Raw genomic sequence first — 20,915 nt, 5'->3', positions numbered from 1 at the left:
GGTGTTTTTCCATACAGCTTCAGATCATTCATGTAACGAAGGTAAGATAGCCTGACAGGTGGGGTTTTGAGTTGATCAGTACCTGGTGTTGATTACTTCTTTCTTCCTTGCCCTTTTCCCACCATTTCTGCTATTGTTAGAAGTTCTTTCATTTCAGCTTCTTTTTTTTCTACCTTCCTTGTCCAAGCTACATTCTTGCTGGATTGTCCCATATCTGTGCCCAGAACTGCACTGTTTCTTCTTTGTTGGCTGGTTCATTACAGTTTGTCCATTGATGGATTGGTAGAAACATTTTTGATTCCAATGAAGGTGGGAATTCTGCCTGTAGTGTGCAATTTGAATTTTGTATCTGATGATTTTCCTGGCCTTGGCTGTTATTTGCTGCTGTATTATTTTCACTACTCCCTTGATTTTCCTTGGGTCTAGCTAATATTTTTTTTATCTTTGGTCTTTTTGTTTTTCAGCTTCTTTTCTTTCATCTGTTCTAGTTTGCTTGCATGTGATCTTATTTTCCAACCCAATTTTCCATTTTGATGATGCAGTATTCAGTTTTTGTTTTTCCCTCCTTCCTTGTTGATTTTGCATCCAAGGTTTTCAGTTGTAACTGCAGCCATGTTGTACATCAACTGGTTTGCTTCTTGCAGTGAGCTGGTTCTTATATTCACTATTACACTATTGGCATCTTTTAATTCCTGTGCTAGCTTTTCCGCCCCCCCTACAAGCTTCAGTCCAGGCAAACTTATCTGTAGCATCATGGGGCTTCCAATGTTCTGGAAAGCAAAGTGTGTATAGCAGTATAGGGTTTCCTCACAAGATGCAAGGGGGAAGATTTCCAGTTGGCTGGAAATTTCAATCACCCTACCTCTGGGATTTTGTTTCTTCTTACAGAGGCCAAAGCTGAGGAAGAGCTTTATTATTCCACAAAAGTGGCCAGATTCCCTCTTCTCTGGTTGTAAAAAGTTAGCATGGCAGGATAAAGAGTGAGAAATTGTTACCTCTGTGTTTTGGGTTCTTTCACTGATTGGCTTGAGAGAATGAGAGTTGGCTTCAAACTTTGAAGAACATTCCATGAGAGTACTTCTACTATATGTCATTGAATAGTAAAGTTGGTGGTATAGAAACTGATGTTGTCTTTTATGGTAACAGCTTCCTTTGCCAGCATCTGTAAATGATAAAGAACTACTCTATACCACCTTCAAGCCATTTAAAAAAAATAGTGATCAATGTCAAACTCTCTAACATTCTTCTTACCTCCACCCCTTCAGTCTAATGCAGGTCATTAATGAACACTTATGAGTTCAGCTGCTTATCCAGCTGGTAATCCTCTTAACAGTGGTAACATTCAGCCCATTGTAATATCCTTGGTTACAGGGATAAAATGTGAGGCTTCAACAAAATTAATCTACACAGTATATTGCTTTTTTTAATCTTCATATATCTGGATGGCCCAAATGTGTTTTTATTTTCTCCTAAGAGAATTCCAACATAAGGAGTGTATGGCGTATGTGTGGGGGGACGATTTGTTTTTAAAGACTTCAGGCAGAGATACCTGGACTACAATTACATCACACCCCAAGGCCATTTATTTGGAACAGAGTTATCTCTTTTTATTTTACCTTGCAGTTGGAAGCATGTCTTATTTTCATTATTTTTCTTTGTGAATTGTTAATATATAATGTAGTTTGATGTATGATTTTGAATGGTAAAAACATTCAGCATTTGACTTATCTCCAAAGAAAGCACTGTGACGAGAAGGTATATATTTTTTATTGCTTTCATCAGTTTTTCCAAATAAAGCAGCCACCTTAGTAAATTTTCTTCTTTTTCAGAAACAACACAAAAAGGCACTTGTATCAGTTTGGCAGAATTATGGAAACCCTTATTTAGAATATCACAGATTGATTTTTTTGTTCAGACTCCACCATCAAATATTATTTGTTGTTGTGTCTGTTAAATCAAGGTTTTATTACAAACAACATCTTTTATATCAATGACATAGTTATATAAATGAGGCAAGTTGGAGGAAATAAATTTGAATTTAATAAATGATTAGATTTAATGGAGACTCCATCGCATTGAATGGTGTATGAAGTCAAGGTTTTCTTTTATAGCTACCTATGTAGCATGGTAAGAATTTATGCTGATTTTAGATACGTAAAAGCCTTCAGTGTAATTTAGAATTCCCTGATATCTTCTCGCTAAAAATCAGATTGAATCCACTAGTGAATTTGCCTGAAAGCATTGTTCCCAAACCTGGACAAATTCCAGTTTTATGAATTTCCCAGATTTTTTTCAAATAGCATTGCTACAACAGGAGTTAGTCAGCACAATTGGAAATTGCCTAAGGTGGAAAATACTGCTGTAGAGGAAAGCATATCTATGTAGAGAAACATAGGATTGCATTGTTTGAAGGCCCTGAAAAGCTGTCATCAGTTTTGTTTTTTGTTTCTCCAGAAATTTTGGCTAGAAATTAGGAGAAAGGTGTTAAAAGTATATTCAAGAAAACTGGTGAGCTTTTCTTTTTGTGAATGGTCTCAAGTATAGTATGGACAGCAATTTATTCCAGATATTCTAGTCCTTAATTTCCTGAATGATCAATTGGTTAGACTAATGTCCTACACATATGATTCTCTTCCACAATTGTTCTTGTTTCTGATCTTTGCTATAGGTGCTTTTCCAAAAGACAACTGAACTTTCTTGGTTTTTTTTTTCTTTCTTTTAAAAACAGTTCACATCTCATCTAAGAAACTTCTTCAGTTATTCAGAATTGAGGAAGCTTTTTGGATGAGAAGCAAAATGTTTTCAAAGAAAAAAAAACAAGAAAGTCCAGTTGCCTTTTGGGAAAAGCATCTTTGGGACAACCATGACCTAGATGAATGAGAATCTCCATAAGACAACGGAGTTTCCTCTTGTCATATCCCTACCTTGCCTTCATAACGCTGTTGCAAGGGACTAGAGTATCTTATGCAACTGAGTAGGGTATCATCTGAAAGGCAGCAGCAGGTATAGGATAGTCCAAAAGACTTTCCACTAAAATAAAATTCTAGTTCTATTTAAGAAATGTGGGTTTCTTTTCATACAAACCATTACAATGAAGAAAATAATGCCTGCATCTATGGCATGCAAATTACATGAGAGATAGAGAGACAGAGAGAGTGATGAAATAACCTACAGCCCTGACATAATAATCTGTTCATATGCAGAAGTTATCATGTCTCTTGCAATTAAGCATCTCCATGGAAGATTTTGGGGGAAGAAGTTGTAGTTACAATCTAGATAAAAAAGCATTACTATGCGTGCTATTCAACCACATTCAAACTTGGTAAGGTTATAGAACAGTGATGGCTAACCTTTTTGTCGTTGTGTGCTGAAAGTGTGCATGCGTGCATACCTGCACCCAAAATGCAATGTGTGCGCAATCCCCTGCCCCTGCACATGTACACGCGATGCCCCCCTAGCGCATGCATGGTAGATACCCAACAATTAGCTGGCTGGCAAAGGTCGTGCATGTCTTTGCGCATGCGTGGGTGACCCCCCCCCGCATGCACCCCACCCCTCTGCATGTGTGTATGCATCTCCCCCCATGCATGTACGGCAGATACCTGACAATTAGCTGGCTGGCGGGGGGACACACATGCGCAATGGGTCAGTTTCGGGCGACGGCTTGCATGCTGGCAGAAATGGCTGTGCGTGCCACTTCCAGCACACATGCTATAGGTTCGCCATCACGGTTATAGAGGAATCATTTGGGTTAGAGTAGCAGTGATGTGATTTAAATTTTTGCTTTAGGAAAACTCTACTTGGTTTGCAAATTTGAAATATGCCTCAGAATCCTACACAGAAATTTACTTAAGAAAGAACTAAATATCTTTAGGGTAGCAATATAGTCCTCTTCTGAGAGAAAAGGGAAGCATTGTTGTAGACCTTTAACACACAACTTTTTGCTTAGTTGTTAGCTAAAAACATAAACCACAGATCAAGGAGGATCAATAGTAGAAATAAAAGCCATTTGCTTTTCAAAGCAATCTTAGCTGCTGACAATTTTTTTTCTCTTCCTTCTGAAAGTCAGCAGAAGTTGGCAAAGAAAACAGAGTAAGATCATTCACTTGTTGAATGACAGACTTTCTGCCTTGTTTTTCTGGCAGGAAGCTAAAGGACTATGTTAGTCCTCTTGGTCATCCCTTATCTGTTTTCTCACCTTGATGTGGTGATGTTCTGCCAAGTATATCCAGTCTTCTAGGAGAGAAATGGCAACTTGGAAGATATCTGCTGAGCAGTACCCAAGTGTTGGATGCAGCGTTGCTGACTAGTGCTCTGGAAAGCTTCTCATAGAACCCCAATAGCTACACCAGGAACTTCAGAACTGAAAGTTTGAAACTGAAAGGTCTAGCAACAAATAATGATATTTTGCCATCTCCCAGTATGTCTCCAGAGAACAGAATGGGAAGACAAATTTGGCAATGCGAGTACATTTTCCACATTTAAATTCACATTCACAACTTTGGGAGGCAAGTTGTTCCACTGATTAATTGTTCTAGCTGTCAAGAAATTTCTCCTTAGTTCCAGGTTGCTTCTCTCAATTAGTTTCCATCCATTGCTTTTTGCCCTGCCCTCAGGTTCTCTGAAGAAAAGCTTGACTCCCTCTTCTTTGTGGCAACTTCTGAGATATTGGAACACTGCTATCATGTCGTCCTGGTTGTTCTTTTCATTAAACTATACATACCCAATTCCAGCAACCATTCTTTATATGTTTTAGCCTCCAGTCCCCTAATGATCTTTGTTGCTCTTCTCTGCACTCTTTCTAGAGCAGGGTCCCCAACCGCTTGTCCGTGGACCCGGTACCGAACCGGAACAAGCCTTACCGGGCCGCTGGTTGCTGGGCGCCGCCATCTTTTGGTAAAAGTGCTTCGGTGAGCTTTTCCGGGTAGAAAGCTCACCGGGCGCTACCGTCAAAAAGATGGCGGCGCCGCGCTTTCGAGTGAGCTTTTCGGGTAGAAAGCCATTTCTGCAGCTCACCGAGCGTAACGCCGCCATCTTTTGATCGAAAAAGCGCCCGGTGACGCGTCACCGGAAGCGCTTTTTCGATCAAAAGATGGCGGCGCCAGTATCCGCCGGCACCGGGCATGGCGCCAGCTGATGCGGAACCGGGCGCGGCGTCGAAAAGGTTGGGGATCCCTGTTCTAGAGTATTCCAAGTGTGGCCTTAGCAAGGGATTATAAAGTGGTATTAACACTTCACGTCATCTTGATTCTTTCCCTCTGTTTATGCAGCCTAGAACTGTGTTGGCTTTTTTTGGCAGCTGCAGCACACTGCCGGCTCACATTTAAATGGTTGTCCACTAGGACTCCGAGATCCCTCTCACGGTTACTACTATTGAGTGATTTCATTTATTTTTCAGCCTCAGTATTCTGATCAAAAAGTATCCATGCAGAATTTGAGTGCCTCTATGAGAATTCTGATTCTGAAACATTTTAAAGTTCAAAGAGGTTTTATAATTCTTGGGCTGTATCTTCATAGTGAAATCTATGGTACTACCACGTGAACTGCAGCCACTATTTACTTGCAAGAAGAACAATCAACTCTGGTTCATGTGGAATGGTAGAAGAGGGGCACAAGATGAAAAAAATCAAGAAAAATATTAGAAAAATATAAACTTTCTTTTTGTTCATGATATCAAGTAACATCTGAATTCCTTGAATGACATGTCATCAAATAAAAAACGGAGTCGGTAGCATTTTGTTTGGGTGTTCAGCAATGCAAGAAGACCAAATGATTCAATCATTTAAGTTCAGAGGAAGCAGTAGGATTAGTCTTCAACTATCTTTTACTTCTCCGAGGGTATCTGAAGTAAGCATTTCTAAAATATGTATTACAACTGCATTGAATTCATCCAATGAATTTCTAGGTAGGTAGCTTTGAAGAATTCTCATTAACATAACATCTAACTTGTTTTTCTCCATAATGTTGGTGTTAAATTAGTATTTACTGACAATAAAAACCTTTCTTTCAAAATCCTATTTTTTCTAAGCATTTTATAAACAAAATCTGAGTTAGTTTATTTATTAACTCGCTTTTGGAGAGAACAGCTACCCTACCAAGGATGGTAATTGGATTTGTGATCCAATTACTATAAGTCTTGATTGAACTATTTCCTCTTTATTTAAACAACATATTATTTTGCCCTCATTTTAACAACTAAGAGTCACATCACTTTTTACCTAAAAAAAAAAGGATGACCACAATGATGTCCAAAGAATTCTAAGTGGCAGAAAAAGCTCATAAATTTGGCACGTTGTTTTAGCATTTATTCTGATGAGATACATCCTCTCTTCTACAATGTGCCTTGCTGTTGTTTTGCAAAATCAATATGGCGGCAAGTCTGTTTGAAATCGTTAGAATTTAACACTGTGTTAAAACCCTATTGATTTCTACAAGCCTGGCACTTTGACCTCAAACATATTATATGAAACACTCCATTGATTTGAACAACACCAATTATGGCCATAGTGATTTTATATATTACAGATAATGATCCCTTAAAGTTGTACATTTACAAAAGCTTGAAGAGGAGAGAAAAAAAAGCTTTACATAAGTGAAAGGAGCATTTCATGTGAACATAAAGCCTTTGTTCATAAACAAATGAGTGCTGAAAGTATTGAAATTAGTGCAATAAGATATGTATAAGTGAATAGGCCCAAACTAACTCCAGTATAAACGGTCTTTGTTTGCTTTTCTGGATCATCAGACAACAGAATTTTTTTTAAAAAATATCAAACTTAGTCCTTAAGAATATATCATCATCAACACCATTTAGGCATTGTCTATCCACTGCAGAATGAAGGTCTCTTGGCCAAAGGATCTCAATGGAAGGTGATATAATAAAGTTAAATAAAGTCGAGGGGCATGTTAAATGTGGTTGGCAGGCATTTGGCAAGCTGTGCATAATTTTCAAGAACAACCTCCCTCTATGCCTGAAAAGTTTTTGACCAGTGTGTGTTACCTGCTTAAACATACACTAGTGAAACATGGACACTAACCCAGGGGTGAGCTTCAAAAATTTCAGCAACCGGTTCTCTGGCCAGTTGCTGGGTGGGTGGGGCCATGGCCTAGTCAGTTTCCTGCACCATGGTGTGTGGGGGGGTTTCCTTCCCCAGACTCCGGAGGCTTTCCTTGAGCCTTGGGAAGGTGAAAATGGCCTTCCCCAGGCTCCAGAGGGCCTCCTGAGGCCCATTTTTTGCTCTCACTGAACCTCTGCGTGGGCCCTGCACTTACCTCGCATCCAAAACAGGCCACATGGAGAGCTTACAGAGAGGTTATGCTGAATCCACACAGAAAGTATTCTGCCCCAAACACTGTTTTAAAAATAAGCTTTTACTGAAGTCCGTCATTCTTTAACCAGTTCTTTTTCTGGGCTACAATGCCAGGCCACACACAGAGATTTCAACATTCCTGCTATAAATGGTGAGAAGGACTGAAGTACTCCCTTAGTATTAGTGCCAACTGAGTTGCAATTGCAATTTCTTTCTTAGCACTTATACTGATATAGTGACTGAAAACAAAAAGCAGAAAATGAAAAAAATTTCCAATAATATTGCCCATAAAATTGCAAAAGTAATTTGCTGAAGCAATGAAGGCCTGGAGTTAAGAAGAAAAGCTTTTCATGAAAAAATGTGCTCTACAAAGTAGCAGATAAAACCAGAAGTAGATTGTTGAAGTAATTCAGCTTTTAACTGTCAGTCAGTTGCCTTTTAGGGATGGTTTGGGATTTGAAAAATTAGAATAGATACTTTTCACAGATATACGAACTTCTACGAAGAGATATAAAAATTACAGGAAACAACAACAATGCTGCTTGCAAATGCTAAATACACAAGCTGTAAATCCCAAAGTGAAATAACTCATAGCTAAAGCACTTTTGTAACAGATTATGGAACAAATCAATAAAAATATTTATTTAGTTTTGTTAACTGATGAAACTAGAGATGAGCAAAGTGTTGAAGATTAGAAATTGTTCGCCTGGAAACTTGTAAACATAAAGATGTGTTGCTATTTTTTAAGTTTCTTTCACAAATTGCCTTATTCTTTCAGTAAGGACATTACTAGAACATTGAAATCAGATGAATTTATCCTACATCCTGCAGAATTAAAGACAAAAATATTATTTACTAAAAAATTATCCTGCTGCAATTGCTTAATGAGAAATGTTACAGTTATTATTACATTAAGTGTTCTTTAACTAAATATATTAGTTTAAAATTGTATGCAATATAGCCATATAGTGAGAGACTTGATCCCATTATTACTTTATAAAATGGATTTAACAATATTGGCTTTCCCCAAAAGCTTGACTCTTCTTTCATCACTACAACTTTGCACTAAACTTCAACTAGCAAAATATTTGGCCTCAAGAATTGCACAAGTTGGCAGATTTGAAATACGAAACTGCAAAAAAATTGCACCTCCTCATACACAAAGGTAAATCGGCATATACCCAGCTCAAATGTCTCCTTTTCTTCATGCTCTCAACAATCCACTAGAGGTACCTGGTTACTTACTTCCATTAAGGGCAGGAAAACAAAGGAGATTAAACTGCATTGCGGATCAGTTCCTTCCACCTCCTGCTACTAATAGCAGTAGTCCGCTTCATGCTAGCCCACAGATCACATTATGAGGGATGTTGTCATGTTGCCTTAGCACCCCTCTTGCTACAAATTAAAGCACATCAGCACGTGCAACTTATACTACCATATCGACCAATATCAGGATACACCTGTTGATGGTGCTGTGTGGAAAGTGCATCTTGGCAGCTGCAGATGTTTTCCTTCCCTTCCCCCAGATTTTGAGTCTTGTTCCTGGCAGTACATTTACCAGCTGGAGTTAAGCCAGCTGGTATATAGGAGTATTCTGAACAGTTTGGGTAACTGGATAGATTGGAATTAGAAAAGATACATAGGTTCCTTGCATAGCAGGTTTTTCATCAGGCCTGTTTACAGAAAGATTTCCAAGTAGCTACTGTATAATCTGCTTCAGGAGGAAGGACATCAATTTGGTTACAGTTTTGAATTTGATCCAAAATATCTGGACTGTCTAAACACAGCAATGTAAACCTGTCAGTGGACATATTAACAGGAATTATGAATTGGGGAGAAGATGGTGAAGGAAAATAGTTTGAGTGAAAATAAAAAAGATTTACCATTTGCTCACCAGATCCACTGAATATAGAGATAATTATGATATTCTCCCAAATGGTCCCAACAATAAAATTGTTTATTGTTGTAGAATTCACAAGTTAAATTTGTAGTTGTGAGGAGCCAAGTTAATGGTCCGTACATCTTAAAAGGACCATGGGATAAGAGTGAAATCATAGGAAAAAAGTCCTTTGGTTTAAAACAAAGGAAGCAGCTGTTTTGTTTGGAATTATTGTGGTAAAAGGTGTTTTTCCACATTCAGCTGATTTATATTTTGAGCAGGATCTACCTACAACTAAATCAGCTTTCTTTCATCTTTCTCTGTCCAAAGTGTTGGAATGATAATTGTCCTGTTAGCTGACAGTTCCAAGAATTGTTCTCTCCACACCAAAGGAAAGCACTTTCAGAAAATGCGAATAAAATCTGAATGAGTAAGGCCTAAGCCCTCTGGATATACAAAGCTAAGTCTCAAATCCTGATCCTGGGAATGAGTAGTACCATCACATTCATTGCAGCTCTCAATTAGATAAAGATTTTAGGAGTGTATTAATCATGTCACAGTTCAGGTTTAGCCAACCACATATAATTTTAATTCTAAATGATTTTGCACTTAGGGTTAATATGCAAAGCCCATATGTTTTTTGATGAAAAATTTCTCATTAAAATGATAGAGAATGGGATTATTTCTGCACTGTGAATGTAGTTTACCAAAATGTAAGTTGTGTATTGGGATCCTAACTGCCATTTTTCAGAGTTGCACTTCTCATATAAGGGAAGATCAAAGAGTGGTAACACAATGTTATAATGTGTCTATTGAATTTGTGGACTAAAAGCCACCTTAGCCTACCTATTCCTGTACACAGTGGGAGTCCCTTCTGAATAATGTGAACTGTATTTTGCAAATTTTAGACAGCAGTCTTAGTGTAGATATCACTCAGTAAAACATCACGTAGCAAATAAATCAAGCAACCTTGTGGTCCCCCAGTATCCAGTATCATCTTCCATTCATTTTGATGAGCAGGACAGGGCAGTCCAGCATAATAAAGATCAAGTTTGTTCTATATTAGTTCATTGATCCACTCAGGTTATGAACATAGATTCAGACTTCAAGATCACAACAGAATGATTCCTCAGGTCTTAAATCTATTGACAGCAGAAGTAAGGAAATTGAAAATGGGAATTACATGTATGCTGCACCTATACTCTGTCCTTGCCATTGATAAAAACCTTTCCCATGCATAACTCAGAGGATAAACTAATGCTATGAATTGGGAATAGCAGGTTTAAGAGTGGATGTAAAACGTTTTTGCTTTGTGGATGGAAAAAATCTAGAACATTTAGAAACCTCTAGACATGAGTAAAGTAATTAAATATGAGCCAGCAGTGTGCAGTGGCAGCCAAAAAAGCCAATGCAGTCCTAAATTGTATTAACAGAGGGATACAATCAAGATCAAGTGAGGTACTAATACCACTCTATAAAGCCTTAGTAAGATCACACATAGAGTACTGTATCCAGTTTTGGTCACCGCACTATAAAAAAGATGTTGAGACTCTAGGAAAAGTGCAGAGAAGAGCAACCAGGAAGATTAGGGAACTGGAGGCTAAAACATACAATGAATGGTTGCAGGAACTGGGCTTGGCTAGTCTAGTGAAGAGAAGGAGCAGGGGAGACATGATAGCAGTGTTCCAATATTTGAGGGGCTGCCACAGAGAGGAAGGGGTCAAGCTATTTTCCAAGGCACCTGAAGGCCAGACAAGGAATAGTGGATGGAAACTGAACAAGGAGAGATTCAACCTGGAAATAAGGAGAATTTTTCTGACACTGAGAACAATCAACCAATGGAACAGCTTGCCTTCAGAAGTTGTGGGCGCTTCATCACTGAAGGCTTTCAAGAAGAAACTGGACTGCCATTTGTCAACCCTTGGGCGGGGAGTTGGACTAGATGACCTACAAGGTCCCTTCCAACTCAATCTGTATCTATCTAACATACAGATTCTCTCTGATGTTTGGTGAAGTAATTGAACTGATTTTTCACCAAGGGGAGGGGATAGTCAGCGGAAGGGAAATGAAGTTAGGGAATTAATCAATTACTTTCCTTAACTTATCCTGGAATACAGCTATAGCACTCAGACATTGGGACAGTACACTTTATGGTGGCAAACTTTTCTACCAACTCAGAAAAGGAGAAGTGATTGTTAATGTGGCTTTCTGACTGTGTCCTAAGTGTCTGGTGGAGAAGCAACCTAGGCCTAAATCTATGGCACAGCATTAAAAATGCAGGAGGCAAATTTAAACATAAGCATAACCATTTCAAATCCAATGGGATAAGTTTTTTTGCTTTTTTCCTTCAAAGCTAGATTGCTACATCCATCTACATAAGGTATCCTGAGTAACAGGTCATTTGAAGATGCACCCACAATAGCTGAATAATTTTGTATGTATAATTTGATTTGTGTGCACCTGCGTGTTAGGAAATGAGGTAATAAATATTGCTTTCAGATATCCTCAGCCTTTTCTAGAAGACACACAAAATATCTTCATGTGTAAGGAACTGAAGTTGCCAATATTTTCTGATTTGACTAAGTAAGCAAGATATTTAGGAAGTAAAGCTACCTGAAAAGTTGCAGATAAAAGCCTACAGGTGAAACTCAAAAAATTAGAATATCGTGCAAAAGTTCATTTATTTCAGTAATGCAACTTAAAAGGTGAACCTAATATATGAGATAGATTCATTACATGCAAAGCAAGATAGTTCAAGCCGTGATGTGGCATAATTGAGATGATTATGGCTTATAGCTCATGAAAACCCCAAATCCACAATCTCAGAAAATTAGAATATTGTGAAAAGGTTCAATATTCTAGGCTCAAAGTGTCCCACTCTAATCAGCTAATTAAGCCATAACACCTGCAAACACCTGCAAAGCCTTTAAATGGTCTCTCAGTCTGGTTCAGTAGGAATCACAATCATGGGAAAGACTGCTGACCTGACAGTTGTGCAGAAAACCATCATTGACACCCTCCATAAGGAGGGAAAGCCTCAAAAGGTAATTGCAAAAGAAGTTGGATGTTCCCAAAGTGCTCTATCAAAGCACATTAATAGAAAGTTATGCGGAAGGGGAAAGTGTGGAAGAAAAAGCTGCACAAGCAGCAGGGATGACCGCAGCCTGGAGAGGATTGTCAGGAAAAGGCCATTCAAAAGTGTTGGGGACTTTCACAAGGAGTGGACTGAGGCTGGAGTCAGTGCATCAAGAGCCACCACACACAGACATGGGCTTCAAATGTCATATTCCTCTTGTCAAGCTGCTCCTGAACAACAAACAAGGTCAGAAGCGTCTTATCTGGGCTAAAGAAAAACAGAATTGGTCTGTTGCTCAGTGGTCCAAAGTCCTCTTTTCTGATGAGAGCAACTTTTGCATCTCATTTGGAAACCAAGGACCCAGAGTCTGGAGGAAGAATGGAGAGGCACACACTGCAAGATGCTTGAAGTCCAGTGTGAAGTTTCCACAGTCTGTGTTGATTTGGGGAGCCATGTCATCTACTGGTGTTGGTCCACTGTGCTTCATTAAGTCCAGGGTCAACGCAGCCGTCTACCAGCAGATTTTGGAGCACTTCATGCTTCCTTCCGCAGACGAGCTTTATGGGGATGCTGACTTCATTTTCTAGCAGGACTTGGCACCTGCCCACACTGCCAAAAGCACCAAACCCTGGTTCAATGACCGCGGGATTACTGTGCTTGATTGGCCAGGAAACTCACCTGACCTGAACCCCATAGAGAATCTATGGGGCATTGCCAAGAGAAAGATGGGAGACATGAGATCGAACAATGCAGAAGAGCTGAAGGCCGCTATTGAAGCATCCTGGTCTTCCATAACACCTCACCAGTGCCACAGGCTGATGGCTTCCATGCCACGCCACATTGAGGCAGTAATTGCTGCGAAAGGGGCCCAAACCAAGTACTGAGTACATATGCATGCTAATACTTTCAGAGGTCCAATATTGTTCTATTGTACAATCCTTGTTTTATTGATTGCATGTAATATTCTAATTTTCTGAGATTGTGGATTTGGGGTTTTCATGAGCTGTAAGCCATAATCATCAAAATTATGACAAATCACGGCTTGAACTATCTTGCTTTGCATGTAATGAGTCTATCTCATATATTAGTTTCACCTTTTAAGTTGCATTACTGAAATAAATGAACTTTTGCACGATATTCTAATTTTTTGAGTTTCACCTGTAGATTAGAAATGCCTACGATACATATTTACAAATGCAAGGATATGCAATAATATTTTACTGCCTCCTCAAAAAATAAGTAATAGACAAACAGTTATGATACAAGTGTTGTGTTTTTCCCCACAGATTGGCAGAAATGTTCATCTATGTTTATGAGATGTCAGAGTTAAATTCATTCAGGGTTAAATTAAATGACTGCAGTGAGAGGGAAATTAAGCATTTTTTTTCTCCTGCAAATAATATTTAATTTCACCATTCTTTTCTTGCTAGTAGTGAACATCATGGACTAAAAAGAAAATTTCTATATGTTCCAGGTTTATTGCTACTGTAATAGTTTGTTTTCTATAATTAGTTGGTGTTTTCTTATTGTGTGGTGCAACTTTTAACAAGGAGTTTATCTCTGCAGTGTTGGTATGTTGAATGAAGTAGCTTAAGTGTACATTAAGATTAGTTTGGAAGCTGTGCCATCTCATCTTTCAAATCCTACCTCCTCATGCTTGTGTACCCAGCGATATAAGCTCTTCCACACACAGTACACATTCTTAAAACTACCCAAGGAGAACAAGGAGTCCTCAATTTATGACCATAATTGAAGCCAAAATGTATGTTGCTAAGTGAGACATTTAAGTCAATTTTGCCCCATTTTATGACCTTTCTTGCCACATTTGCTAAGTGAATCACTGCAGTTAAGTTAGTAACACGTTGTTAAGTGACTTTGGCTCCCTCACTGACTTTGCTTGCCAGAAAGTCACAAATGTGATCATATGACCCAAGGACACTGCAACCATCATAAATATGAGTCAGTTGCCAAGCATCTGAATTTTGATCATGTGACCATCGGGATGGTTTTAAGTGTGAAAAGCAGTCATGAGCCACTTTTTGACTGCAATTGTAACTTGGAATGGCCACTAAACAAACTGTTGTAAGTTGAGGACTGTCTGTGGTTCATAAATGAGGGATCAAACAAAGCACATTCTACTGAAGAAGGGAATTGTAGGACAGTATTCCACCCAAAACCTAGCATGGATGCTTGTATTCAGGACAATATCTATGTGATAGTGGAAGATCAGTTTTTCAGGTCCAAAAGTAGCTAAGGAGCTGTTAGGGAAAAAGAGACTTACTTCTAAGTCCAATTCCCTATTCAGGACAGAAATCTCCATACCACCCCAGACAAATGACTATCCAAACTGCTTGAAAATCTCCAGTGACTGAGCACCTACACCTCCAGAAGGTAGACTATTCTGCTGTGTAATTTCTCTTACAGACCTGAAATTTCCCCTTATTTCAAATTCAGATCTCCCTCTATAAAATTTCCATTCACTGGTACTTGTTCTCCCCTTGGAACTATGGAGAATAAAATTATCTTCCCTGTGACAACAAGTTGAAGAAGATCCTTTTGAAACACGAACCCATCTTCTGAAGTGCTAAGCAGTCCAAGAGTTCAGTTGGGATAATTTGATGTTCACAAGAAATGTTTTCTTCCAAAAACCTAGCAGACAATTTGACAGACAGACACTATCAGATGGAGAATACTGAAACTTAATTGACTAAATAGTTCAGAAATAAAGTTGGAGGAACTCTAATCAGTCAACAAAATCAAAATCTAGTGGCTCAGAATATGAACTACTTCTTGTTAAATTTCACTAAAGAAAGCAAACAAAATCATGCAGATAGCCATATTCCATCCAAATATGTAGTAAGATAAGAGATCCTATGGATTAGATCTGAAAACGTGCTTTACGAACTCTAGACTGATATGTTAAAATATGTTGAAAACAGCTGAGGAAAGAGGAAAAGCAGCTACAAAAGAGTTTACCCAACTAAATGTCAGATTTTAGAGAATACTGTGAAGAAACAAGGAAGTCTATCTAAATGAACAATGCAAAAAATAATAATAACAATCCAATGGAATGGACAAGACATTTATTTCAGAAAATTAGAGAAATTAAGAAAAACTTTTATAGAAAGATGGACATAATAAAAGACAAATGGAGCAAAAATGTAAATACATGAAAAGACCCCCAAATCATTAGTATATATAAAGGTATGAACATAATATATAATACATAAAAAAAAAATACATAATACATAATATATAATACATAAAATACATAAAATACATAAAGACCCCCAAATCATTAGTATATATAAAGGTATGAACACTAAACTAAAACCAGACATTTGAAAAAGCCACAAAAAAACTTCGATGGTTTATGACATAGAAGATTTCCAATAAATCTGCTTCTAAGGTCATAGTTTCTTACAGTTTCTATGTTGGCATGGAAAACACAGAACTGGCCAGAGGACTGGAAAAGATTAGTCTTTATTTCAGTACCAAAAAAGGGAAAAGCTAAGACTATTCAAACTACCGAACAATTATACTCATCTCACATGCTATGAAGATGATGCTCAAGATTTTGCAGCCTGGACTTCAACAATATATGGAACAAAAAGCACTGGAGATACAATCTGATTTCAGCAGCAGCACTGCGGGTATCATTGCAAATATCTGATAGATAGTGGAAAAGCCAAGTGAATGCTTAAGACATTATTTTCAGTGCTGATTCTACAAAGGCTTTGATGCAGGGGTTCAACAACCTCAGAAGTTGTGATTAAACTACTTTGGAAGCTTAATTTTTATTGAAGGTGAAAAATGAGAGTATCGAAGCCAGTGTGGAAGCAATACCAGGTTTTACTTCCTGAGCTCAAAAGTCTACAGAAATGATTACTACAATAAAAAATAGACATCTGCTTCTTGGGGGAAAGATTACAAATAAGATATTAAAGTGTAATGACATCACATTACCCAAAAAAATCTGTATTGTACAAAGTCACAAACTATCATAATATATGGCTATGAAAGCTGTACTATCAGAGAGACTGAATAAAGAAAAATCAATGCATTTGAACTGTGGTGCTGGAAAAATTGCTGAGAATACCTTGGACAGGAAGAAAAGCAAATAATTCAATACTAGATTAAGTAAAAACAGTCAGCAGTGCTCATGATGAAATTAAGACTTAAATATATTGGTCACTTAATGTGAAACCAAGAGTCTTTGGAAAAGACACTGGTGTTTAGAAAAATAGAACAGAAAAAGAGACCAGTCGAGGAAAAGAAACCAGATATCACAAGCATGAGCTCATAAGAACTCAAAGAAGTGATATTAACAAGCAATCATGGTGAGCTGTGTGTCATATCACAAATAGTTGGATGAACAACAAATGTGATACCTGGATTTGATCAGCATTTTTTTTTATTCTTCTACCTCTGCTAATGGTAAGCCCGAACCATTTATTGTATTTGCAAATTGCTGCGCTAATCCAGAGACCAGCAGCTGAGCCATAATGCTCTTCTAGAACAACTGGTTCTCCACAATTGTCACTGTCTGTTGAGTTGCGGCACTGAAGTGGATTACCTCTCACTGCTTTACTTTGGTTTTGTTGCTGATAAACTAAAGAAAGGAGATTTGTGGACAGTTTTGCTGTGATTGCTATGGACAGGAAATGCTGCGCCTCTAAAAAGTTGAGGAATGCTTTCTCTTATAAAGCTCCATTCCTTCTGACTTCTGATCATCGTGTAGCCCACCCAAATTATAGTAATACATTGTTACAGGGCCAAGCAAATATTTGAATATGTAAGCCACAGTTTCACAGGTTTCACTGAAAGTGAGATGAGGAAACTTGTGTACTTTTGTTAACTGTGTACTTGTATTTGTTAACACACATAAAATGAGAGCTAAGCAAGCTCTTTGGTTATAAGCAATTGGGGAGCATCTGCATATTTCTAATCTGGAGTCTTTGTAATCACTCTAAATCAGGGGTGTCAAACTTGCTTCATTATGGCAGCATCATGTGACGTATTGGGACTTTTTCCCTCTTCACTAAACAGGGCAGGGGCAGCATGTGATGCATTCCAGCCTGCAGTTTGACAGCCCTGCTCTAAACTATAAAGATGCATTTTTGAAGAGAGCCTCTAGACTTGCTAAAATTTATCTGTTTGGCGTAATAACCTCTTAAATTGCAATTCTCACACCTTTAAGTTAATAGGACAGGTGGGTATTATGGGAATTATTCTAATATATCAAGAAATGCCAGGCTGAAAAGGCTCATACATGCAGTTCATTTTTGCTTGATTGAAACAAATTATGTCCACATGTTATGCCCACAAATGATGTTTTTGGACAATAAAAATAATCAAAATTCCTCATGAGCTATAAGTGTCCTTGTCTCTATGCTGAGAATAAGGTAGGTGAGAAACCAAAATATTTAACCCATTGTTTAATATAGGGTAAGAGATCTGGAAGAATCTCATCAAAAGAATTTAGCTACATTAAAAATATTTTGCAGTAGTTCTCATGCTGCTATTCTTCCCTCATGTGCAAATTGTATAAAAATCAGAGCAGTAGTAAATATTGCAATCTCCAATCTGGCCCAACTACATAAAGCAGGTGGCAGGGAGAGGAAATACATTGTGCTAAAACAGACACAGGAGGCAACTCTGAGAGTCGGCAGATGCTGGAAAGAAGCCCACCTTCACTGCCTTTTTTATCCTGTGATCTCATCAGAGAAGATTACTATTAAATATCTGGCTTACATGATTGTGCTGATGTCATGAATTGGCTGGATAATCTTTGATGTCTGCCAATTAATCTGTAAGTCAATTTTCAACTGCAAACAGCATTTAATCAATAACCCCTGTGTGGATGCTTTTGATTAATTTGATATGCCCAGCATTGGACACCGAATGGCATTTGGCTGCTTTGCAGCATTATTACTATCAGCATCAATGATATATAAGTGATACTTTTTTCTCATATTTATTTGCCTTTTTGTAATTGAAATAAATTCAGAACCTCAGTATGAATATTATATCTTTGCATTCAGAGAGAGATTAAGGCATTTGAATGGACCCAGATTTTGCCTTGATATTAATGGGATGAGTGCTGGAAGCTTCCCTGATTTAAATGTTTCTACAATTATTGTGATGAAAACCCGATTTTTAACTATTGCTGGAACATAAATTTATTTTTTAAGGTCTGTGTTTTAATAAATCTGCATGAGAACTAATCTGTGTCACATGTTTACTTCAAACAGTTATTTATATTTTACTTTATTGTTTAGATAAAAAGAAGAACATTTGATTGCAGGCATATTTCCTCTGTGAATTGCCGGATCTACTATCTGAAAGAACAGCAAGAAGATCTTTTCATTTAAAGCTTCTCTGATCTACTTCCCATAAAGCTGTGAAAGAAACATTTGAAACATGGGGTAACTGCTGATTAATACTAGAAGCTAAATAATCTGATTCAACATGAAGAAACTTATTTCTATGGATATCTTCATCATACTTCCAAGGCCTGCCATCTTGAAAATGATGAAGTTAAGGTAATAAAAAGTTTGTGACAAGCCATTGTTTCTCTCATGTCAACCATATATACCATCTTCAACTATATATACCATCTTCATAGATGTTATTTTGGAGTGAGCTCCAGATAGACTAGGAAGTGTTTAATGGGGGAAACTGTGAGGTAGAGACTAAGACTGAGCCAGCCTTTTTCTTCTGGAATTTTCTGAATTGAGATTGTATCGCCATGGCAGCTTTCTCTGTCTCTGGTGCATCCATGTCTATCCTTTTTGGAGAATTATCCAAGCCTCCTCTTAAAAATAATACTTTGCTATTTAGTTGCTAGGAGCTCCACATAGTCCATAAACTGTAAGCACCTTTTGTGCTTCAGCTTGAGTGAACCATGTTTAAGTAGTTGGGGGTGCCAAGGGCAGAAATGACACTCCAAAATTTGTAGGGGTTAAAGTATCCATTCAAAACTCCATCATCATCATCATCATCATCATCATCATCATCATCATCATCATCACCACCATTATTATTATTATTATTATTATTATTATTATTATTATTATTATTATTTCACCAAACAAGATAAGAAAAATATATGCCCTCATTCCTCAGAAAATAAATAAAAGACAAAAGTGGACATTTGCATTGTTTTAATTTAAAGCATTGGATTTATTGAAATAATATAAGAATGCAGCTCAAGACTGACCAAATTTCAGTAATTTCATCCTAATATTTTATTTTAATATCAGGTAAAATGTGGATTACAGAAGAACTGATACTGGATATCAATACAGAGACTAAGCCATAGCATATGCATATTTATTTTGATACCTGACAATTGGGGTTTTAAATAGTGGTTATTCCTGTACATGCATCTAAATGTTTTAATTCATTTCCAGATAGACTAAGAAGTGTTTAATGGGGGAAACTGTGAGGTAGAGACTAAGACTGAGAGCCACCCTTTTTCTTCTGGAATTTTCTGAATTGAGATTGTATCGCCACGGCAGCTTTCTCTGTCTCTGGTGCATCCATGTCTATGTCAAAATCCTCTGGAACCTTCTTTTGTGTATCTATATCAAGAAGATAAATAAACATAAACAAAAATAATTAATACACGTTTAAAAATAAAATTACCAACATGGATTCTGATGAGAAGTCAAACAAAGAAACCTTGTGATCTCTTCTCTCCTATTTCCATATATCGAAGAGATCTCACCTAACCACTCGATGGACAGTGTTCTGAGACATGATGTGTGGCTGAGAATTGGTCGGCATTTCTCAACCTTGCCAAGTTTGAGAAACACTGATCTAGACACCATTTTGAATATCCCACAGATTAAAACTATTGTTTAGTATTAGCCTCCCAGCTTTGCTTTAAATTTGAGGCCAGAAAAAAAAGAGGCTAAGGAAGGCCAAGAGCAGACACCAGCTGTCCAGGAATGACCAACATAGCTGTCTACCTGGAACAAACTAATTACAAGGAATTTTTTTTTTCCAACTTCCTAAAGTTTTGATGAATAACTAGAGCAAGTTATTTGTTCAATGTTTCGAGGATTGAGGCACATTTGGGAAGTCAAAATATTTGATAGGCTTGCAGAAAAGATTATTACCGTGGGGAAAAAAAAACTTTCAGATTAACAGGGCTGTTGTGATGAGCATGGTCAGTCATTGGACACCATTTATCAAAAGGCAAACTAGCTTTCTTGGAATGCCAAAGGCATTCTTGCAAATAAATTACACTGCAAAAGGTTTGTACTTTGCTCTGCAGCATGTCAATATCCTACTTAAATTAATTAAAATTAATTATTGTAAATAATTAAAATAGTTTTAACAAGCTCCAAGGGAAGCTGAACTTGTTGGGCACTAGGGGAATTGTCTTGAAGCACACTGAGGCCTGAAGGTGGGTTATGGATTCTTGGCTGGCATTATCTCTTCCAATAATAAATTAATTGACAGAATTTTTCGAAGAATTAGAATTTGCTCCTAATGTTTTCTCAACTTCTTTAATTCTCGATTATTTTTAAAAAAATATTTATTGACCATATTGATAGTGGTATTGAAAATCTCATATATCTATGATGGCAATACTAATTTAGAACTAATGGACTAGAAACCCAATTCATTTACTCTATTA

At 37.5% G+C, this 20,915-nt stretch overlaps 2 protein-coding genes across 2 annotated transcripts in view; both read right to left on the bottom strand.

Annotated features, from left to right (window-relative positions):
* Window positions 1-20,915, bottom strand: part of LOC113424465 (cilia- and flagella-associated protein 47) — an 851,958-nt gene that overhangs the window by 303,291 nt on the left and 527,752 nt on the right. The gene's annotated exons all lie outside the window — the stretch shown is intronic.
* PCP4 (Purkinje cell protein 4) overlaps window positions 19,417-20,915 on the bottom strand; it is a 64,736-nt gene continuing 63,237 nt past the window's right edge. The window contains exon 3 of the mRNA XM_087966886.1: window positions 19,417-19,851. Coding sequence (XP_087823012.1) covers window positions 19,724-19,851 — 128 coding nt within the window. The 3' untranslated portion in view covers window positions 19,417-19,723. The remainder of the gene's footprint in view (window positions 19,852-20,915) is intronic.

This window comes from Notechis scutatus, chromosome 5 (assembly GCF_049901735.1).
Source record: "Notechis scutatus isolate UNSWTSFEM ecotype Mainland chromosome 5, rNotScu1.2, whole genome shotgun sequence".
Lineage (NCBI taxonomy): Eukaryota > Metazoa > Chordata > Lepidosauria > Squamata > Elapidae > Notechis > Notechis scutatus.
This window is presented reverse-complemented; position numbering and strand designations above follow the sequence as displayed.